Source organism: Triturus cristatus, chromosome 7, assembly GCF_964204655.1.
Source record: "Triturus cristatus chromosome 7, aTriCri1.1, whole genome shotgun sequence".
NCBI lineage: Eukaryota > Metazoa > Chordata > Amphibia > Caudata > Salamandridae > Triturus > Triturus cristatus.
Genome location: NC_140590.1, coordinates 574,660,692 through 574,685,595, shown reverse-complemented (window position 1 = coordinate 574,685,595; position 24,904 = coordinate 574,660,692). Strand labels below are relative to the sequence as shown.

The window sequence follows — 24,904 nt, the reverse complement described above, 5'->3', positions numbered from 1 at the left end:
TCTACAGGTGCAGATGCCGTGATTGGGCCATATGAGGAGAGAAGGATGAGGCAGTTTCTACACTGTGGGAAGAATAAATGTGGTGCATCGGCCTAAGCAGTGGTTCATACTACCTTATGGGAACTGTGTCTGATTTGACAGGATGAGCTCCCCACCCTCAAGACAGAGGCAGTTACTACCTTGAGAGAGTAAGGACCAGCTCAGATTCTCGGATTACTTCACATTCAGCTCTCTGCCCAGTCCTCTTCTTCTGCTCTTCGGCATCATATATTTGAAATTGTGAACCCATCTTCTTGTTTGCTAGGTTTAAAAGTACTTACACCCATATTAGCAAATGTCCATTTCATCTTGGGTGAATCCACGTCGTCATGTGAACATAATGCCGGTATAGGCTGAGGGCAAAGATACTGGAAATGGAACATTCCATGGGAGTTGCTGAAGGTCTGTGGGCTCAAAACGGAGATCCATAATTGAGATATGACAACAATAGAGGCCTTCCGAAGTAACAATAAATCTTCCAAAGGCTTTCCAGGAAATCTTTTATGATAAGATGTCCGATAGAGACGTTTCCCATAAGCTATAATCAAAGCCAGACGTACTCGAATAATAAAAAAAAAAGACATTTCTAATTACTTAGAGGGAAAACAGCACTACCATAGTTTGATGGCGCACACTGGACCGGTGGACTTCTCAGGGCATCGACCATTTCTTGTAGGATTCTTCTGAGGGATGAAGCACGTTTTGGAGCCACAACTAGTATGTTTCATATGACGCAACAAAGAACTCTCTTAACTTGAATTGTTTTAGCTGGATTCACACCTTTGAAATCAGAGGTAACAGCACACAAACGTACAGAAAGATGCCTGACAATTTTAACAAAAGGGATTTGTCTTTCATTTGTCCTCTTTGCAGCAGAACATAGTTTCTGAATTTGGCGTTTTTTTGGTTGCAGAAAAGATATACCCATACAACTAATTACACATGAAATATTTAGTAAATAACTTTTTTGTTGATGCCAGTTCATGATTTTGTTTAATGGGATTGTTTAAAGTGTCTGCCTGTCTTTTTTTACATCAAATAACACTACAAGCCCTTGGGTCCGAGCAATGGACTACTGGTTGTCCCAATGATAAAGAAAACATAGAAAAAACAGTGCTGTGAGAAAGGGGGATACCCTTTTTAATGACGAAAGAGGTATTACTAAAACCCAATGTGAGCAATTGTGTGAGTGAGGTGATGCAGTGCTGACTAAACCGTGGGGGAAGTTTAAAACTAGCTACTAAGTAAGCCTACCAGAGTTTATTGATGCTTCCTGGTGCCAGGATTAAAAACATAGAATCGAATAGTGTGGCTGCGGAAATTAGAGACAGCTGCACTGAAAAGGGATCAACATGTTTCAGCTGTTTTGACCTCTAATAGTGTTGTGGCTTTCTTCAAAATGGCTGAAACATGTTGATCCCTTTTCAGTGCATCTGCCTCTAATTTCGGCAGTCACACTATTCGATTCTTTGTTTTTCAATCCTAGCACCAGGAAGCATCAATAAACTCTGGTAGGCTTACCTAGTAGCTAGTTTTAAACTTCCCCCACCGTTTGGTCAGCACTGCACCACCTCAAACACAATATCACTCACATTGGGTTTTAGTAATACCCCTTTCCTCATTAAAACATCCCTGAGCTCCTCCCTCGCAGCGAGGGGGTTGTAGCCTGCGTCACGACTAGGTTCGTGACGTGAGGAGGTATCCCCATGATGAAGCATGACACCTTTGGTGTGTGAGGGAAACCGTCCTTAAAAAGGAACCCCCCCCTTTTCTCACAGCACTGTTTTTTCCATGTTTTCTCTATCATTGGGACAACCAATAGTGCATTGCTCGGACCTGAGGGCTTCTAGTGTTATTTGATGTCTAAATTGGGGAGAGTGCCCTCGCTGGTCCATTAAATCTCCTCCAGCCCCCATTGTGTATTGTCATTTTTACATACCTGGAAAGTTGATTTTGTTAATAAAGGTGTAGATGGACTAATTCCAAGCAAATTTAGTTTTCTCTGAAAGGGCCCTGGACCTCATTCTTTTGTGCATGTTGAAGTAGTGCATTGTCATTGTTTCCCTCAATAAGCATCAACGTGTCTATTAATAAGGGAATAAGAATTTGGGAACTTTCATAAGCATCAAAGAACAAGTTACTTACCTACGGTAACACTTTTTCTGGTGGATACAGTATTCACCTACGGATTCCTCACCTTCAGAATACCCCAATGCACCTGCATTCCACAAAAACCTTTCTTGATTGCTCTCCTACATCGAAAAGGACGTCACAATGCCCATGGCTCCGTGCGCAGCTCCGCGTAATGTCACTGGAGTCATAAGTGGCCCTCGTTGGCATGCTGACGTCAGTCTCCACCCATTATTTTTGAGCCTTTGAGGCGAACAGGTGAAACCAACATCACAAATGCAATAACAGACTGAAAAGTTTTCATCAAAGAAATATATATATATATACACACACACACACATACACAAAAAAAATATATATAATGTGCAATCCATACTTAATAGATTTAATTTTGGTATATGCAGACAATCAACAGGGAGGCGAGTGGGTCAGTGAGGAAACACAGGTAGATACTGTATTCACCGGAAAAAGCATTACCGAAGGTAAGTAACTTATTCTTCTGATGGAGACATCTATGTATGATAATAGAATCCCTAAGCAGACCCACACTCGGAGGTGGGTGCCTGTCTGCCTATAGCAAACAATCTTGCAGAACAGAGCAACGAAAGTGGCCATCCCTCCTCACTTCGGAGTCTAAGCAATAGTGCTTCGCAAAAGTGTGGAGGGAGGCCCAAGTTACTGATTTACAGATGTCAACTACAGGGACACCTCTAGCTAAAGCAGAGGTAAAATACTCAGCTCTAGTGGAATGAGCTCTTAAATCTTCTGGTGAATCTTTGTGAGCCATGTCATAGCAGATCTTAATGCAAAGGATGATCCATCATGATAAGGTCCTTTTATGCGCTGCCTTTCCTTTCATCTTACACACATATCCAACAAACAACTGATCATCCAGCCGGAGAGCACTATTCTATCCACATAAAAGCTAACAGCTCTTTTGGGGGGCAATCAATGACGCCTTTCCTCCTCTATAGGATAGAAAGTAGAAAGTGTTATCGACTGGCCTAAGAGGAAAGGTGTAGCCACCTGTGGCAGGAAAGCAGCCCTGGTTCTCAAAACCAACTTAGCCGAATAGAAAGTCGTGAAAGGGGGCTTAACACTAAGGGCCTGCAACTCACTAACCTATCTAGCAGACATTATAGCCACTAGAAACATTGTCTTAAAAGTAAGTAGTCTCACAGGACAACTATGTAATGTTTCGAAAGGAGAGCACATAGGATAAGTAAGAACCAAATTAAGATGCAACTGAGTAATAATGAATGAAGTGGGAGGGTATTTGTTAGTAAGTCCCTTAATAAACCGTAACACTATAGAGGACTTAAAAAGAGAAGGTTGATCGGGTAAACAAGAAAATGCTGAAAAGCCAGACTGATAGCCCTTTACCGTTGCAACTTCACAGTCTTGCTACGTCAAAGTAAAAGCGAACCTTAAAGTATTAAACAAATTGGCCTTTACGGGGTCTCTCGAATTCTCCCCACTACACTTTACAATCTTAGCCCATCTGCCAACAGAAACCGACTTGGTGGAGTGGGTTCTAGCTAAAAAAAATAACATCCACCACATCTGGGGGTGGGGGGCGGAGGGGGGGGGAGAAAAATAACTCAGGTTGCCCTGTTCAATCTTCTAGCATGTAGGTGCCAGCTCTGGAGGTAGGGGTGTAGAACCTGCCCCTCTGACTGGGAGAGGAAGTCTGCCATGTGAGGGAGACAGAGCGGAGTGCACAGTGAGAGGTGAAGAAGGTCTGTGCACCACACCCTTCAAGGCCAGTCCGGGGCTATTAATATGGCTTGGGCCCTGTCTTGGAGAAACTTCTTCAGAACCCGACGAATCAAGGGTTTGGGGGGGAAACATATGGAATAGCTGGGAGCCCCAGTCCAATAGAAACACGTCCCCCAATGCTCCCTGCATCGGATATTGGAGGCTGCAGAATGACGGGCAGTACATGTTCTCATGATTGGCAGAAAGATCTATCCGAGGGGTCCCCGATAGCCATAAAATGTGAAGAACCACTTCCGGATGGAGACTTCGCTCCCGGTCGTCAGAAAAATGCCACTGAGACCGTCTACAGGCACATATCGAACTCTGGCCACGTTTTATGCTATTATACAAATCTGATGATCCTGAGCCCAGGACCAGAGTCGTAGAGCTTATCTGCAGAGAAGATAAACCCTACTCCTGTCTGTTTGTTTATGAACTACATAGGAGTAGTATTGTCTGTTAAGACCAGCATTGACTGACCACAAATGGAAGGAAGGAAAGCCATGAGAGCCAGACGTATCGCCCGCAAGTCCAACAGATTGCTATGAAACAACTGTGCTTCTGGAGACCAAAGTCCTTTGATCTCCAGATCCCCCCAGATGAGCTTCCCACCCTAGAGTGGAGGTATCCTTTATCACTGTGGCCACTGGAGGGTGAAAAGGCTTCCATTGAGACAGATTGCCATTGAAGATCCACTGTAGTTTCTCTGGAGATCTTGACAGACTCCTTGAGATCTTCGTTGTGCTGAAATCACTGTCTGGGGAGGCACCACTGGAGGGCCCTCATGTGCCAGCATGAATGGGTGACCAACAAACTGCGAGAGTCTATCAGATCTAGCTGGAGCAAGACCTTCAGGACTGGAACCATAGCTCTAGTTTGAAATATCAGAATCATTGCCTGAATGTCCAGAATCCCCTGAGGAGGAGGATAGGCTTGATTCAAATGAGTTGTCAACTGCAAGTGATGCAACACCAATTCTGGAGACTTTGATCAGCCAATTGTCAAGGTAAGGGAATACTGGTACTCCCCATCTCCCGAGATATGCTTCGACCACCGCCATCACCTTCGAGAAGACTCAAGGTTTAGAAGTAAAACAAAAAAGAGGACCGCAAACTGATAATGTGGATACCACACCGCGAAGCAGAGGTACTTCCTGTGCTACTGCAGAATGGGGATGTGAAAATACACATCCTGCAAATCGACCTAGACCATCCCGTCTTCCTTTCTCCAGCGCAAAAAGGACCTGTGCTAGGGTCAGCATTTTGAACTTTTTCCTGCTTGAGGAACCAGGTCAAGATTCTGAGATCCAGGATCGGCCGCAAATGACTGTACTTTTTGGGAATCAGGAAGTACCGTGAATAGCGCCCCTGACTCCCTTCCTACTCTGGAACCAACTCCACTCCAGCGTAATGAAGTAGGGATCAGACCACCTGTTGAAGGAGCATAAGATGGGCTTCTGAACAAAATCCTTGTAGGGGAGTGAAAGGTTGGGGGACATTTTTAGAAGAGTAGGGAGTACCCCTTTTCTACAATATTTAACACCCACCAATTCGATGTTATGGATCTCCACTGTGGTAGAAACTGGGACACCCGTCCTCCCACCTGCAAATCATGCTTCAGGATGGGAAAACTAGGGCTGCTTTACCGTGACGTTGGCAGAGGAGGAAGATGGCTGATGGGCGGCTCCTTGTTTTCGACACCCGGCCCCGCCCCCTACAACTCCTATAGAGGGGATTGGACGACTGCTGTTGCTGGTATTGCTGCCTTCCTTGAAAGGAGAAGTTCCTGCCAAACCTATGCAACCTCTGAAACTGCTTGTAATCCTTGGACTGCTATTGAAGGCCCAAAGATCTTGCCGTTGCCTTGCTATCCTTGAATCTTTCCAAGGCAGAATCTGCTATTGTACAGTCTTGACCCATCGAAAGGCAAATCTATCAGTATATTTTGCATGTCCAGTGAGAAATCAGACCCTCTCAGCCATCCATGCCACCTTGTAGCGACTGAAGTTTCCATCGCTCTTGCAACAGAATCGGCAGTATCTAGGCTGAATGAAGGACCAGTTGAGCAGTATCCTCAGGTAGTTTCGGGATCACTGTTTTGGCAGAGTCCATCAGTGCATGAATGTACCTGCCCAACAAAAAAGTTGCATTGGTTGACTTTAATGTCACACTACCAGAGGAAAACACTTTCTTTGCGGACTGTTCTATTTTGTTAGAATCTCTATCTGCAGGGGACAGAAAAGTTGTAGAGTTGTAGGTTCCAGTCCATCAAGGAGAGGGTCTGTCGAAGAGCCAGGTTTGGGCCAAAAAAGAATGCTCCTCCTCAAGAAGGCTCTGAGCTCTATGATCTATGCCTCGACTTCAGTAACAGCATCGGTGAAGTCAGTACCAACGCCGGTGATTTCGGCACCTGTGTTGCAGAGGCTAATGGAACTGGAGTCAAGTGATGCGATGCCCAAGTAGATTCAGCTGACGTCGGAGAGGCTGCAACCGGTACAGTGACTCCTGCTTAACTTCTACTGGCAAAGGAGTTGCCTTCCCCGGCACCAGAGAAGGGCAGGATACCTGGGTCATCGGCATAAAAGGCAAGAACAGCACCTGCTGATTTTGCATCGGGAAAAATTCCCAATGAATATGATAGCAAACCCATGGGGCCGGCAGGTGCAGTAGATGGAGTCATCACCCTGCTGAAAATGCGGTATGTTAGCATGAAAACATTTTTAAAGGTCAGACCCTGGAGCAGGGAATGTTGGATACTCCTGCTCATGTCATGGAGATCGAGGGGGAGGAGGATGAGGAACTGTATCTACCTCCAGCTCCAGGTTAGGCCATCACCAACAAAGTCGGTGATGGCCTTGGACTCGATAGCGATGCGAAAAAGGCTACTGGAGACGGATCTGGAGTCACCTAACCTTGATTTTCATGTGACTTTGGGCATAGAGAAGCCGACCTCAGAGACTCATCCCTCAGTGACTGACGTTGGAACCATAATGCTGTTTCTTCTTATGTTTCTTCTTGGATGACTTTGAGGAATGGGGAGATGGCAACACTGAACGAGGTCGAGACTTTTGATATCCTCTCTTCTTCTTTGCCTTGGTCATGAAGAGTTTTGCTTCTCTCTCATTCAGTGCTTTGGGGTTCATCTTTTGGCATGATGAACAGGCGTTGACGTTGTCGTCTGAAGTAAGACACCAAAGAGGATCAGTGATTGACATTTGAACCTTACACTCTCTGCATGGTTTGAAACAAGATTTCCTCAGTGGATAAATTTTTCCTGCAACAACGTTGCAATTTCCGGAAAAAATTTCAAAAGACTCCTAACTCCAAGGAGAGCCTAGCAAAAACAAGTAATGCGTCGAAGGCGCGGAAAGAAAAGGAACTGACATCAGCACGCCAACAAGGGCATTTTATGACTCCCATGACATTTATGTGTTAGGGAGATCATTTAATAGACAATGACTTCTGAAGGTGTTCCATGCAGACCTCTCAAGGTGGCATCTGTCACAATGGACTGAGTCAAAAACAGCTATTTCTGCAATTGTTTGTCCATGAAAATGATAAAGACGGAAGTGCTACTGGGTAGAGATTCAGTTTGTCTTGCCAATTTCCCACTATTGACATTACTGGTTCTGCAAGCACTAATATACAGGCATGTACTGGGCATAATGAAAATAAGTGGCATCATTCATCCCAAAAAGAGACAGCAGCTGCTCCTCTGCTATGGCGGAGGAGCATTGCCCCCCTTGCCAGCAGCCCAAAAAATGAAAAAGAAAACGATAATAAACTTTTGGTTATTATCGTTTTATTTTTGCTCTTGGAGTCGAGGCTCGGGGTAGGGCCATGGGGATGACAGGCACTAGGGGAGAGTATTTTGCACTGTTATCAGTGTGCATCAGGGTTTGGCTGGCAGTCTCAGGATGGCCAAACTGTTATGCACACTGAAGTTCTCTCCAACCCGAGCTGCGTTGCCAGGTTGGAGAGAGCAGGCACAGGCTCCCAGTCTAACTGAGAGCACAAATCAAGGGCACTCAGGCCAATCTGGATGCTGCTGTCATGCTGCCAGCAGCATAAAAGCAGCTTCAGGATTGGCCGCAGCAAACCTGTGCCTGCAGTGCAGAGGTGTGTGACGTGGCAGGTAAGTGATTTTTTGCTTTTCTTTATTTGTCTCGTCATCCATCCGTCCACCCCTGCTTCCCTCCCCTCGGCCACTCTATCAAGATACTGGCCGCTACTGGAGACAATATGTAGGAACAAAAATCATCAAAATGCGAATTACTGAAAGCATTTGTATATCTTGCACTGTTTCAATGTCCTAAGGGTTTGTTCATCCTGATTCTTACAACCTATTGATATAAAGGCTTAAAAGATAAGACTTCAGATCCAATATGAATTTATTAGTGCTCGCCCTAGAGTATTTTACTTCGATTGTTCCATAAGCAAACTCCCAACCTGAAAATAATGCAGCCTCACCAGCTCCAGCAAACCAGAGGAAACAGAAAACTTTTCTTTTTTGGACAGTCACACACTGCATAGAAAGATAAATGAAGTCATTTGGAGAACGGTAGAGCCCGCTAGCCCACCAGATCAAGCCGTGCATTCCATTTATTTCCCTTTTTTATGTACTATATTGTAAATCATTTTATAATTAATATTTTCCATTGTTTCCTCAAAGCCTATGACTAGTAAACATTAGTAACTCCTTATTGTTAAAGAACACTGTTTTTGCGATGTATCCACTATTCTTATAGTGCTTGTCCTGCTGCCAAAAGGTTACGATATGTACATACGTGGTGGCCATTTTGTGTTCCTCAAATCCAGACTTATCCAGCGCTCTTGATTTTCCAAATTTGCAGAATATCACACGAGAAGTGCAAAATTCGCATAATCTGCTTTTGTTCAATTACATGAAATTCAGCAAAAATTATGTGAAATTACACAAAATTGAAAACTAGCATTTCGGAGTATATTTTAGTGCAAAATATACCCTGGATGCATTTCGCCCTAAAAATAAAGCAAAACACACAAGTGCTGCAAACAACAGCTGCTCACAGTCTGTCGTTCACATGAATTTTGCCATGCAGAGTAATGGCATAATTTTGGGAATTTCACTAACAAGTAACATATAATTTGGAAACTTTTGCTGGAGTACGCCAGCATAACAACAATGTCACACAGGTCTGGATGTCAATGAATGCTGCAGTTTCTCTGAAGAATCCTGACTCACCCAAGACCTGTAACCCACTCTTTTACTAGTTCTGCCTGCCCGGTTTACTTATCTTAAGTTCTTAAATTTTCCAGAAAAGCTTTATTTAGACTCACACTTGTTCCCTTGGATGACTTTCAGTTCGGCTCTACTGAATTAGTCATTTATCTTCAGTTTCTTGGACATTCATGCCCATTTTCAAGTCAATATTTTACTTCTCGACTAAGCATTGAACTTATTTCTTACCATTTTTTGTTTATGAGTCTTTATGATATCTTACTGGTACTACTTATTCCATACTGGAAATATCCCCTCACCTGTGGCTTAATACTTTCCAATAAATTTGTTTGTCCTTTTAGTCTCTAAGTTTTGTTTAGGTTTGTGTGACCGGCTGGTACACTTCTTCTCTCCTTAAGATCAATTCATTTCACATAAGTTATTTTTTTAACAATCTCTCAAATCCGATCTATTTTTTTTCTAATTATAATTTCTGCAAATGTAATTATTCTTTTTCGAATTTTTAGACTGATGTACTAAGGCGTTTTAGACTGATGTACTACATTTAGACCAAACTTCTAAGTTTACAACTTTGGGAATTCACAACGGGCCTCCGCCCAAAGTGCGGATATAAAAATAGTACTCGTAAATGCCATTTATGAATTCCCAAAGTCCTAAACTTAGATGTCTGGTCTAAGTTTAGACCAAACGTCCAAGTTTACCTTTGAGAATCGGGCCCTTATTGTATTATGCTCCACACTGTGATGATCACACAATAATTGAAGTAAAGTGCCAAAATGTCGACATTATAAGCATCAGGATCCATTATTTAAGTTTTATATATTCATATTGTTATATGATGATCAGTTCATATAAACAGAGAAATTCAATCATAGACGGTTTTGATCCAATGCCTGTTCTCTTTGTATACACATTTTGCTCTGCGATCGCCTTAACACGACTTCTCAATTTTATATACTGATATTAAATATTGTTTTTCTCAAGTTGTTTTCCATTGCTACTATCACTGTAAGCTTTCTGATTCTTTCATCGGCTATTTAAAAACCCATAGACTCTTGTTCATACGTATGTACCATTACTTTATTGTTAAGTAAACTTGGGGACAAGTACAGGACACAGCTGGCTGTCACCTGCAAGGAGGATGACGCCTGGTGTTATTGGCAGTCTACACTCAAATAGGTCACAATAAATTATGAAAAAAATGTCGCTATGGGTTCAGCTGTGCACAGTAAGTTAACATACTATAGTTAAGCATTCTCATGCCATACTCCATGGATAAGGCAGCTGACAAGTCCCAGGTCATACCAGGAATCCCGCTCCAGAACCAGGGAGTATCATGGAATCACAGCGCTTCTCGTTGACTCTACTTAAACTGCCCCAGAAGTACTTGACCCTCTTCTGGGTCAATGTATTCTGACAAATCACCAAGGACTCTGTCTTTCTTCGATCCAGGCATCCCATCCACTCCTGAACCACAGCAGCTGCCAGAGACCAGTCCTCCGTACATTCTACCTGACCTGTCTCTGCCTGGGATTAGGTGACTGTTCCACTACATCTTTGACTCACTACCTTCTTCATTTGTCTGCATCTCTATGTTCTTGTATGGCTCTTGACACCAATAAGCCATGAAGACCAGAAGCCTAGCTAGCCCAGGACTAAATATGATAATCAAAACCTGCATGAATGTATAGATGTATACATCTAGGTATAGGTGTTTGTTGAGCGCACACCTTGCCAGAGAAAAATGCAGTGCTGCACAAGAGTGGGAGCCCAGCATTACAATTCAGGATTATTTACAATGAAATGTTCATGGGTGATTAATAATATTGTGTGGAAATATAGTGTTTTGTAAAGATGTATCTTCAGGTCCTTTCTGAATTTCAAAAGGATCGAGAAAGTTTAGATGTAGATTTTGATGGGGATGTTGCTCCAGATCCTGGAAGCATAGATGGAGAAGTATTGTCTTCTGTCTATCTTTTTTTTTTCAGTTTTGTTTAGTTTCATGTCTGACAACTTACTGAATTTCATTCACCGGAAGTAATTACATTCTCTGTCAGAAATGGAGAGGTGCCTGTTCTGGAAGAGGTATATGCCTCTCGATCTGGCAGCTTATACTGAAGATGAAATGGGCTTGGACAGAGCCAGTGTAGTTCCATTTCAGTGATGTGCTTAAACGTCATGGTGTCAGGAATACAGCAGAGCAGGGTGTTGCTTAAATGTAGGTGTGAAACAACATGGAATGCCAACACGCACACCTGATAATGCCAGAGTAGTGGTACCCGCTTGTATTACAAATGCTCCTCTTGCATTCACGCTGAATATCTGAAATTAGGTAAACTAATCCAAGTGTCGCTGGGCTAAGGACTATTATCACCACACTCCCTGGCCAAGACATATTCTAACACTGTTATGTGTATTTTGATGAACCTCCAATGCATACATCTGTGACTTATAATTTTTTACCTATGTGCTTTAATATGTTCACACTGTGTATTCCTATGAAATATAAATACAAAATTAAAAAGGAGGGAGAGTGAATACCCTGTTGTCTTTGTTTTCTTGGTAGTGTTTTTGTCTACAGGCACCTACACCATGAAAGAGTAGAGGATGTGCCATAGAAACCGATGGTCTGTGAGTAGTGCAGGCTTCCAAAGCCTCCTCAACTTGGCTCCCTGTGTGCCTTCCACACATGTCATGATATCTAATAAACATGGCTCTGCCCTCTATACTTGAGGAATCTGACGGTATGGAATCCTACATCTACATGCCATGTTCAGGGGTCACTGATGTATGTAGAAACCTAGCCTTCAGCCTACTCCTTCAACTTATGGGTATGCATCATCACTACAGTATCACCACCAAGCTGTATCGAGTTGTTGACTTACTTACTCCTAGTTTTTTGGTATGGACAAAAGCATATAGCACATGCGCAGTTTCCCGACAACCCAAAAGACAGTTTGTAACATTATGCTCCGGTACCTTAGCAAAAAAGAAATGCTGGAAACAATACCACTCAAATTATTTGTTGATCTTTGGACTAATGTTGAATGTTTGTGTTTCGAAGTCCCCCATTTTGGGTCCTAGGTCAACAGTTCTACTACAGTGCAGCAGCAACTACGGGATGGCACTGTCTCCAAGAGGACATTTCTCCTATAATGTGAACCCTGCTGTGTCATTGTCCCAGTGCTTGAAATATAAATACTAATACTATTATGCCCCCTTGATTGTGAATTACAATTGCTGTTTCACCCGCCGAGGTTTATATGTCAGCACCCCTCTGCCTCTACACTGCCTGTTGCTCTGTCCTGTAGGTCGTACCGCGATTCCTATTCGAAGACTCAAGGCACTGCATTCAAGGTATTCCTCAGGGAGTGGTTGTGTTGGCTGCTGAACTACGGAGGCAGTCATATACTGATCTACATTATCACTACACTTTACAGAACCGTTTACTACAGTGACCTCCTAACTTCACCTTCACCCTACCATCTGGATGAATTTGGCACACTATTGTACAGGATACTGACCAGTGAATTGTTCCTTACCGAGGGCCCAGTACTTGTTGCTAATCACTATACTGTTTGCTGGCCCTGTGGTCTCAAGTAATTCTTAACCCTACAAGTCTGATAGTGAGTGCCTCCTACTTCGATCCAGTGGTACTACTGAGTCTGCCCTGAGGAAGGTCACAGATACAGCTTGATTTTGTGGAAAGTGTTTCAGCCATTTCACAGCCTTAGGAGCACTATATGTCTTCTCCATTCGTTCTAGATCACTGGGGTGTGTTTCTGTCAGGATGCATTAACCTTGTATTCTGGATTAAATGGGGGAGATCTGTGGCTCCACATTTCTCGAAACTAGCTGCCAATCATACATTGACATTATGATGGTTAGAAGCAGACCCAAAGTGATGGGAATTGGATACACGTGAGAAATAGAGACACTGGGTATTGTCACTCTGTTTGGTTGCACAGATGGGCATGCTCTGCACTGCAGTAGCATGGATATCTAAAGACAAGAGACATTTTTTAGTGAGCATTCAAATTCAAGAAGCTAACTCCTAACATTGCATATGACATATCTATAAACAATTTCTGCAATTCCAACTCTGAATGGCATAGTGAAACTGTTTTTCTAGAGCTAGAATATATACATATACACACACACACACATATATATATATGTATATATATATATTCAACAGACAAGGCAAACCCATTCGTAGCCAAATGCAGAGAGCACACACGGAAAGTTATTTAAGCTGGATGCTTTATTCTGCAGACCCCCCCCCCCTTGACAGACGTGTTTCGCCTTACGGCTTCCTCAATGTCAATTTCTCTGTGCTTCACAAAAGTACTTAAAATAGCAATATGTCAAGTGTTGTCACTAGACATCAAAGATGGACTTATGCATGATTAGATGTACAATTCATGGCGGACATCTTTGAACGTGCTATTTACATAAGTGATATTACCAAAGTGCTTAGCGAAATGTGCAGAATTTAAAAAAATGATTTCAATTTTTTACGGGTTAAGAAAAAATGAGTGTATACACATTTATTAATCATTTCCAAATACTTGATTATTTAGCATTCTATAAATACAGAAAATATATGCTAAAAACAGAGTTATTTACTTTTGTTTGTATACACTGAATATCAGCATGACCCTTTTATGTTCACAATTGAGCCCTGAATGGGCAATCACAATGTCAAGCCTAAGGGAGTGAGGTGTCTCAAACTGAGATGTTCCATGTTTCAGTCTATGATGGAATAAGCTTCTATGTTCTTCTTTTCTGATTAATCCAAGTGCACCCACATCTCCTCATCATTGTTGAGCCCTATCGGAGCTTTGGTTTGAAGATCGATAATATATTTCGACTCCAAAATCCGAACTTTTCGCACCCTATCTCCTCCTCTCTCATGTTTCTCTATCTGGTCTATACAACAGAATTTGAGGAGGTCCCGGTTGCTCTGGTGGAATTTTCCAAAATGACGAGCAACGGGATAGGTTGCATCTTTGATTGTAATAGCACACTTGTTCTAGGATGCGTTTTTTTGTCAGGTGTATGGTGCTCCCAATGTATCGTTTAGAGCAGAGGCATGTTAAACAATAACCCGTAAATTCAGAGTTCCAATTAAGTAACTGCTTTATCCTTCTAACAGGCCTAGGGTCTCCTGGTCTGACTTGAAAATTGGTCATTTTACTACTGTATTTGCAGGCTTTACATCGTTTACAGGGGAAGAAACCTGCCACACTCATTCAATTGTTGACCCTAGGGATTGAGTTGTAGTGGCCGTGGATTAAATGATCACCCAATGATGGACACCGTTTATAAGTAACCAGTGGGCGTACAGGAAGATTGTTCTTAAGGATTTTATCTGTTTGCAGGATATGCCAGTTCCTTTTGAAGATCTGTAGATTATTACTCGACTTTTCATTGTAGATAGTTATCATTCTCAAGGGGCCATCCTGTATGGTTTTACTAGGTCCCTTCACAACTACTAGGTCTACCCTATTGATCTTCTCTACACTGGCCTCTGCCTAGAGTAAATCAGCGTTATTATAGCCTCTCTCTTTAAATCGTTGCAGTGCCTGTTCTTTGGCCTGTCTAACGCCCTGGATGGTGGTCCAATTATGCTTTAGGCACAATTGCGCCCCGAATGGTATGTTCTTTATGAGACTTCTTGAGTGAGACACGCCAAACAACAAAAAGATCGTCAATATATTTCGCCCACAAGGTTATCTTGTCGATCCATGGATAATTGGGTTCCCCCCCAGGCCACGTGCTTCTCCCACCAGCCCACAAAAAGATTAGCGTAGCTGGGGGCGAAGCACGTGCTCATCACGGTTCCGCGTCGTTGTTCATAAAGTTGACATTCAAATGTAAAGATGTTATTATTTAGGCAAAAGGTGATCATGTCTAGGAGCATCTTCAGAAATTTCTATTGTCTCTTATTTAGGAACCATTCAGCAGCCTTAAGTCTGTCTTGATGGTTAATACACGTGGATAAACTAGTTATATCCAGAGTGATAAGGAGCATATCTTGTTCCCATGTAATGCCTTCAATCAGCCTTAAAAAATCCTGATTGTCCCGGATGTAGGAGGAAAGGTCCCTGACTAGGGGTGCCAAAAAGGAATCGATATATTGCTGTGTTCTATAGAAGGCTATTGATAGAGGCCACAATCGGTCTGCCTGGGGGATATATCAGATCTTTGTGTATTTTGGCCAGGTGGTGAAATGTTGGTAGAGTTGGTGTTTCACAATGAAGAAGCAGATACTCATCCTGTCCCAACATGCCTTCATCCCTCCAGTCTTGCAGTAATCGGTGATAAACATTGCCCACAGCTCTAGAGAATGGCTAAGAAACACACCACAAGTTTCCAAGTTGGGATTCAACTGCTGACATTCAGGCAAGAACTCAACAGATTTACAAAATGCAAACCATACAGCTCATGGATGTATAGATGGAAATCCCCACTCCTGGTTGGTGGTTAGTCCTGTAGATGCAAGGTCAATGGCTTTCCGACTACCTGGTCTTAAACCTACAAACGACTAATGGTTTTTCAAAATCATGTACATTTTCATCATTCCTTTATTGAATGCCAATGTTCAACTGAATATCTCTCGGGATGCTGTGACCTTGTTTTAAGGTAAAGTAGACATGATCGTTCCTCAAAGCACTAAGGTGTATCTTGGAAAACCAAAATATTGCAGGTACTTCAAAGTATGGTAAAGTCAGAGGGATATATAGTGAGATGCCGGCTCACCCTCTCTTTGCAGCATTATTTATTATGAGTTGAGACCAGAACAAGGTCCTGAAACGTGAATGGATGAGGCATTCCAGTATTTGTCCTAATGTATATATATTCAAGTCTCTTGACAAAATGGGCTCTAAACTCAAAGGAAAGAATATGTTTGTGCACTTACCTTTTGCCAGGTTTAACCCCACTCTTCTGAAAAGTACTGGTCTAACCCCATCATTATGAAAGGTACAGCGCTCCAGCGACCTATGTTCCTACTCATTCTATTTAATCTATGTGTTTGGTTGTTGGTAGAAGCGGGCAATGGTTCAGTAGTTTTAGCACACAGTCTCCTCCTTCCAATATGGGAATGAGACTCATTCACACTCCATCAGTGATTTTGGGAAAGCAAAAGAGGCCAGGAGGGCACTGACATATTTCCTAGACTGCCATGCATTCCCTCTAACTAAAACCATCCAAGATCGAGGTTGTGCAATCCTAGCAACAAGGTCTCTGCTGACACACTTTTCACACGCCATGCAGTAGAAAATCTGAGGCATCATGGCCACTGTAGGGAGTGGTTACAGGGTGCTACAGCCTGACTGGCTGCAGTTTGGTTCTTTTTAAATTATGTAAATAGGATACTAAAGTTGATGGTTTTTAACCTGTGCAGGCTATGTTTAACATTGTACTCCTTTCTAGTTATACCTTGGGACTCCAATTTCGAAGATGGGGAATGATTAAATTATGTGAATCTATTAAAAATACAATACTGGAGAAATACATTATAAAACAGAACTTCCCAGTTGTTGCAGACTCTAAAGTAATGCCTCTGTGTTTCATAATCTACTCTAATCTAACAGTAAAATGCAAAACTGGAAATGTAAAAGATCTATATTTTTAAAATATTGTATTAGATTATAAAAATAAATACATTTAATGACTGAATTGTTTACAAAAGATTATTCAGTCTATAACTCCCTCCCTCACACACACCATCCGTAATAAAGCTCTTTTAACTTTTCAGCCCGTTCACAATGAAGCATGCTGATCATTGAAGCCTCAAAGTTGAGTCACTACAACTCCATCCAGAGAGACCTGTATTGATTTTAAATGCACTAATTTATAACTTTACCATTACTCATTATAGTACATGGAGTAGACAAGGCCTTAAATAAGCATAATTAGCCTTAGCACTTAAACCTCTGAGACCGAGCTAGGTTAGCCAGTGTCTTTCTTCAGTAAAATACACACAACTAAACCGGTACATAAATAAGTTGGGACCCTACCATATCAAATGCACTCCTACGACATTTAAAATGCCCAATTTCATTATCATTTTTGAGAAGGAAATTAGAAAAAGTCTTATTTCCTAAAGAGTAACTGTCAATTTAAGAAATTAGTTCAATGGCAATCAAGCTACTTTTGCGGGAAGCTACTTAATGGTGAACTCCACCCTTGCACCTGTTCTAGGTTTCTATTACAAGTGTACGACATGCCATCACGGACATGGTTTGTGCCATAAAACTGACATATAATTAAAAAACAAATCCTAACAGCCTTTTTCACTGGAGGAAAATACATTCTGAAAAAGTTAAAAGAAGCAACTTTCAGCACAGGTGACATGAGGTAACTATCTGTTTTGTTGTTCAGCTTTTGGCATACCTCAGATTTAAGGAGGCATGTGTTGCATGTTCTCTTTTTCTCCCTATCCTGAAGTTTGCATACAAGAGGAGGTTGTGCGGACCATTTTACATTTTATTTTGCTTTGTTGGGGTTTCAGGCGCTGCACGCGAGTTGCAGTAGATAGTAGGGTGTTCTTACCTTGAAGGGAGTGTAGGTGCTGTGTACTGTCTTCAGGAGCGCCTGCGTATCCGGTGCATCCCGCTTTCCACAGATAACCACCTGTTGGAAAACGGATTAAACAACTCAACATGCATTACAAAGACAAGCATACAACAACGAACTTTATTGTAATTACTATGCTCCTTGCTCTGTGAATACGGCCATAAAATACAAATGGTGCTGCCTCCATCTGGAGAGATCGGAAACTGCTTCCTCAAAAGCTATTATCAGTTAGGCTGTGTGGTACCACTCATGCATTGTATCTCTTATCTGTAAACAGCCTTGAACCTACCTTCCCTGCATCTTTCAAAAATAGTTATAACGGCATGGACTATAATTAAAGTGACATATTTGCTTTTGACTAGTAAGTGAGGGGCAGGGCTATTGCTTCAAACACATAAGACATCATAAAACATCACAAAACAACCATACCTTAGGCCCAACAAAAGACTCAACCTCCCAAAGTGAAGACAAAGGAAAGTGCGCAGACAGCATGGGACAGCAAACAATTTCACGAAAAGTCCTGGATTTAGCATTTGCATCCTTTGGTGAAGATAACACCAGACAATACGCTGTGAGTTGCAAAACATGTAGCTTTCTCACAGATGCTTTCTATAGGTACATATTTTTTTAAAATGCAACACTTAGCACCAATCCCATGGTACAGGGCTACGAGGCGGGCGATTACCACTGTGCAATACAGAGGACTATCCGTTGATATTATCGGAAGTACAGTATTGGCTCTATCTGATTCACTTCGAAGACTCGGACAGAAGCAGGTAAAAGAACGGGGCAAAAAGGTTCCACCCAGCAAAAACCTTAGTGTCTGTTAGACCTTTGAATTATGCAGGAACCAGGTATAGGAAACAATATTGAGAAAGGGATGTCAACACTGAAATGAAAGTCTGAGATGACTCCATTTTAAAATAGACCAAGGCTATATCCTGGGTACCACTTTGCCATTATGAAAGTTTGTTGAACGTTATCAAGAACAGTAAGTGATAATTGCTGGCCTGCTGGTCGAGATGATTATTGATCCAGGTGATTAAAGAAAGCAATCTTCCGTGACAATGAGATGATTTCACTAGACTTTAAAGGTAAAGGTGACCTAAATATGAGTTGCAAAAAGACCCAACGGCAAAGGTGGGAGATTAGATGGGGAAAACATATTGGAGTCCACTGAAATACAGCATGGCGGCTTCTTGGAGAGGTAGAATCATTTGGCCTGGCCTTGTAGGCTCAGAATGCACTACTTACATTCTTCAGGTGTCATCTTGAAGCATAAGTGCCTTTGGTAACGTTCTTTCTGATGGATACGATTGCTCTGCAGACGACTTAACTGGACACTTTATATGGTGTCAGACTAATATGAAAACTTTCCGACAGTTACACACATCATTGATGTTATTCATACATAGAGGTGCCATACATTACAGAGGGGGTTTGCAACTCACCTGCAAATGACGTACATCCTTTATAAAAGGTGCCCAATGGTTGCAAAAACCATTTCCGTCCCACACTTTTTCCATACCCTATCAAGGTACAAGGGGCATGATGGACTGAGCCAAATAAACAAGATATACTTAAGAGAAAAAAACAAGAGGGGAAATGGGAGGATTGTAAAGAATCTAGTAGCCAGCTGCTTCCAGAGCTTCCGCAACTAAGTCATTCTATTATCAAGAAACAGGAAGAAGGTTGAGGAACTTTATCGATAACCAGTCATAGCATAAAGGAACACATAAAGATTGCTCCCTCTCATCCAAACCCAGACAGTGCTTTGAGAAGGGGCAAATCGAAGAGAAAGTCACCACTCTACAAAAGGTCTAAACAGGAACTCCTCTCACTTAACGGGGCTGTAGTGGCCGCCATACACCCTGGTAGAATAACAAACATCAGCCTGCTTTCCAGCCAGGTCATAACAATAACAAACTCTTATAGACAACCCCATAGGTATTATCTGTTTCTTTACAGCCTTACGAACCTGATGTCCTTGGAAAACTATACAAAAATTGTCATCTACACTAAAAAAAAAAAAGTATTCTAAGAAAAGGATGGCCCAACACTACAAAAGTCTAGCCCATATAACGACTTCCCCTCTGTAGCTAGATCTGGAGTAGGGTTTATAATGATAAAGAACTACCCTGAGAGAACACAAACTCTGTAACTACTTTCAAAAGAAAAGAATACTTAAACCTTAGCACTAGAAAAAATCCTGAATGGAAGAGAAGCAGACAAAAACCGTCAACTCACTTACCCTCCTAGCTAAACTATTCGCAGGTATAAAAAAGATGCTTTCCAAGAAATATACTTGGGAACGCAAATAAGGGGACCCGAAATTCTTATAACAAAACAGCTGCCAGCTAATATTTTAGGGTACTCAAATTCCGACTCGCCTGCCAACAAAGTTGTAAAGATTAAAAATGTGCTTCTAATCTACCCTGAAATGGTTGATAGAGCTCTAAAAACACCAGATAGGAAGGATAAACAATTTACTGGAGTATATTGCCCTAGTCAAGGGGCATCTAGCAGAACGGCAAACTTCAAAAACCTTTTCTGGAAAAATCATTCAATTTTAGAGACAACTGTTCAAGCTCCAAGCATGTAGAGTTAGATTATAAACACTGTGATACACAATCTCTCCTCTGCTTCCAGACAGGAGGTCCTCCTAAAAAGTGATCCACATGGGAGAACTCAGACTGAGCTGCAAAAGATTTAGTAGCACGGTCTCGAGGCCCAGTCAGGTGTAATCAAAATTACCCATGAAAAATGGAATTAACTTTTCTGAATAATCCTCTGTACAAGAGGAAATGCATATTGCACCACGAAAATCAAATCCAATGTTCGAGCATCCCCTAAAGCATCCTGAAGGACACAGTGTATGGAGCAGTACAGGCGACATTTGCTGTTGAGGCTATCGCAAACAAATCTACAACAGCAAATAATCAATTCTGAAATATCAGTAGATGTATTTCCTGTTCAATCTTTCACTTGTCACTGACTGGATATCCTGTTGAGCATCTTGCTGTTGCTTTGCCGTTCCCCACTGGATTAATGGCTGACAGAAAATGAATGGCTGATAGAGCAATTTCTCTGTCTGTAGAGGAACATGGCCTCACAGCACAGAAGAAGCAAAACCCACTCCCCTTCGCTTGCTGAGATAGTACATCACCTAGGTTTTCTTTGAAGGGATCTATATCTCCTTCCCCAGACCATTCTACAACTCGAGGAGGGCCAATCTAATGGCCCACAACTCGAGAAGGTTGATATGTAATACCTTTCATGATAGCCCCTTAACAAATTCAAAGACATTTGCCACAGAAAAAAAATGGACCTTGAAGGATGGCGTCTGTCATTAGAGTCAAATTAGGCCAAGATTTCTGTAAGAGTTCCTCTTTGAACATATTTTTCAATATTGTTTACTACTTAAGTCTTTTCAGCAGCCCTACACCCATCAAAATCCTGTTGCTAAACTTAACAAAGAACTGGTTCTACTCAGTGTCGAAAACATAAATAAAGAGGAAGTTAGAGGATAAGAGCTGGGGCCACCCTCCCAACACGATTCATAACACTGAAAAAAGGCACCCAACAATTTTTAGTAAAGTCTAGTTTTTGCCCAGGAGAAAACGCAAAGTTTTCTGTGAAACCCTCACCCACAAGAGTTACCCCTTGGTGGCATGCTTCATCATAGAGTCCTTCCCATTCCGCTGTGGAACGGGGTGTGCTGCGACCTACGAGTTACACAGGAGCACTTATGTTGACTATGAGAGATGAGATGGTCTGGGAGGAAGGAGTGAGGGAAAAGGGGAAGTGAGAATCTTAAAAAATACCTAGCTAGTGGGTTATGATTATTTTTTTCTGACCCCTAGTCGGTATGGTTAAAAACAGGGGAAAATATTAGATTAGGAAAAAGGGGAATAATGTTCCTATCTCCAGGGAAATATTAGGAAAAAGGGGAATAATGTTCCAATCTCTAATTAGGAGATTGGAACATTATTCCCTCTTTTCCTAATATTTCCCCCGTTTTTAACCATACCAACTAGCGGTGGGAATAAAATAATCATAACCCACGGAACGGGAAGGACCTTATGATGAAGCATGCCACCAAGGGGTAACCCTGGTGGGTGAGGGTTTCACAGAAAACTTTGTGTTTTCTCCTGGGCACAAACTAGACTTCCCTAAAAAACAAATTGGGTGCCTTTTTTCCACTACAGCTTTCTCATCCACAGATCAGTTTGAATTACCAAAAAGATGCAAGAAAATATGAGGAACAGCAGCTAAAATGCGCCCTTGCTGACCACGTTGATACCGAAATGCTATTGGCTGGCCAGCCTTTCCTGCACTGCATACTCCTTCGTAGCATCATTGTCCTGCACTCCTTTAAATAAACTGAGCCCAATGAGGTCAAATGGGATTGCTTGTAATTTATAGAAAAACCCAGAATGATGGTATCAGAAAGATTCCCTGCAGCAGAACATCCAGCAAGTTTGCTTTTAGTAAACAATTGTCTAAACAAGGGTGACAATGAATGGGTCTCTGATGAAGATGGGACACAATCATGGCCAAGGGGCAGAGCAGCACATTGGAAATGCCAATTTCCTACAGGGATCTTCCAACACTTCATGTGACAATGTACAGTTGGGGGCGTGGATAGCCACCGATCATGGCGGAAACTGAATAAACCGGCCTTGGAGCCCGAGCATAATGATCCTGAATAAAACACAGAATTTAGACCTGGTTGCACTGTACCAGGTTGGCGGAGTGAGGAAAACGACGAGCGACAACCTCTGCACATCGAAACCGCGCTGATTTCTGGCAAAAAAGCCGATCTGGAACCGTGACCTGTGGGATGGCTGCTGGCTACCGAGAATCGGCGTAGCTGAGCACTAAGGAGGCGAGACCAGAGAAGAACCTTGCGCTGCCTCTTGGTTGCTGAGAATCGCCCGAGTGGTCAATGTGGAAGACCCGATGGCGCAGGACTGACCCCGAGCGGAGCAGCGGCGGCTCTCTAGCCCGGATCCTGTGGTGCAGCCTGTGAGTGCTCCCAACCGGCCGGAGCTGCGTCACGGCGAGACGGTGAGCCTCGGGGGCGGGCCTGCCTAGCCCGCGAGTGCGAGCGGTGAGCCCCTTGCTGGTGGGTGCTGCTCGCTTTCTGGGATTCCGAGAGCTGCTGTAGCCCCTTCTTCCCATAGATTGGCAGCTCACACCGCAGCGGCCCGTGACGGAGAGGGCAACTGCTGACTGAAGACCATTTCCCTCTCCGGTTCCTTCCAGCAGCCCGGACCAAGAGGGGGTGGAAGTTATACAGCCTATAATAAGAGCGGCATGCTCCCATTTCATCTTGGGGGTATCACGGGGATGATTGGAGCCTGGTATAAATACGGAGGGCAGGCGCCGGAGCCGAATTTGATTTTCTCGCTGGTAAGGCCTGCAGGTGGGATCGCTTGGGTGGCTCACAAACGGCACTCCAGGGGGAGGAGGACAGTGCCAACTGCTGCACGGATACTACACCGTGACTTCTTCTCTCCCTCTGCATTGAGAACTGACCGGAGAGCCGTCAATATCCCCGGTACAGGAGGTGATCCCTAGGTGTATGCTGATCACTGGCCCAAGTTGGACCAGAAACATAGCTCCTGGCGATTCCAGGGGAATCCAGATAATCACGAACTCCTACTGCACCCCCAGCCCCAACATTGGGTTACAATGGCTTCTTGAGGATGGGTCTCACCGAGACTACATCTATGCAACAGGCCCTCCAGTAGGATTGGTTCCGCCTGCCATCTACTCTAGCAGCAACAAGGGGAAGGAGAGTGCACGCTGCGCATTGGAACTGGGCCGCCATCTTCGCTGCTGTGGAGCCGCTCGGATAATAAGCATTGCTACGTATTACAGTGGAGGTGTGTGGCGAGCAGCGCTTGTACATAGTCATGGGACGCCTAAAAGGGAAAATACAGGAGGCAGCCGCCACTAACTCCCAGGACATGGATGAGAGAGACTCAACTGTGAGTATGCAATCAGTTAATACCATCCCACCTACAGGCGATGCGGGTGCCCCGGACAAACTGGACTTGATACTCAAAGAGGTGCGAGAATCCCGGAGAGCCATAGAGTAGCAGATAGGCACCCTCATGGCAGGTTTTACCCTACTCAAGGCAGATCATGCTAAACTAGAGGACACGGTGAAGGATCATAGGTTCACCCTAGAGGACTTAGTGCCGCAACATAAACAATACGAAACAAATCGAGGTCCTCCAAAAACAAGTCACAAGACTGATGGACAGGGTTGAAGATGCTGAGGGCAGAGGAAAGTGCAATAATATCTGCGTCACTGGGCTACCGGAGCGAACTGAGGGGCTGAGGCGACCACCTACATGGAGCAATGGTTCCGCATGCATGTGGCCCCGGAGGGTCTCTCTGATTTCTTTTGCATTGAGAGGGCGCATCGCATATCCACGGGGAAGCCGAGAGTGGGGGCCCTACCGAGACCCTTGATAGTGAAAATCCTCAACTATAGGGACCGCGATCTGTTACTTCAAAAAGCATGAGAAAAGACACAAATTCAATTTGAGAATTGTCAGATCTCACTATATCCCGATTACACGCTAATGGTCCAGCGTCGGAGGTCCTTATACCAAGAGGTGAAGAGAAAGCTGCGCACCATGAACCTCAAATATGCACTGCTTTTCCCTGCGCGTTTGAAGATCATATATGATCAGAAGACATACTTCTTTGAAAGTCCGGAAGATGTGGAAGAATGGCTGGAGGTTATGGATCCTACGCAGCTTTCAGGTAAATCCCTTCTGAACCCACCACGTGGTCCTGGGAAAATGGGATATCAACGATCTCAACGGACAGCCGGACCCGTGGGTACGCCGTCATTTCCTGGTCCGACACAGAAACAGGCCCAAGCAAGCAAGGAGTTGGCGCTGGCGACTGCGAACACTTTTAGGGACAATTCCTCTCATAGGAACTCAGGATCATCAGAACGCAGTACGGTTAGATCAGACTCTGAGAACAGTTAAACACTCTTTCTTACCGTGACACCTCAAACGGCAGATGACCTACTGGGGCTGTAACCCTCTTGAGAAATCTGCACTGCTAGAAAATGCCGTGGATGAAGGCGCTGCAGGCGTACATGACCCAGGACTAATATATCCCTTTTTTGCTCTGGTTTTAT

At 43.2% G+C, this 24,904-nt stretch overlaps 1 protein-coding gene across 13 annotated transcripts in view; it reads right to left on the bottom strand.

Moving 5' to 3' along the window:
* Positions 1–24,904, bottom strand: part of SPATA20 (spermatogenesis associated 20) — a 2,191,885-nt gene that overhangs the window by 568,643 nt on the left and 1,598,338 nt on the right. For all 13 annotated transcript variants that reach the window (XM_085617132.1, XM_085617125.1, XM_085617126.1 and 10 more), the window contains one exon: positions 17,710–17,790. In XM_085617132.1, the coding sequence (XP_085473258.1) occupies positions 17,710–17,790 (81 nt within the window). The remainder of the gene's footprint in view (positions 1–17,709; positions 17,791–24,904) is intronic.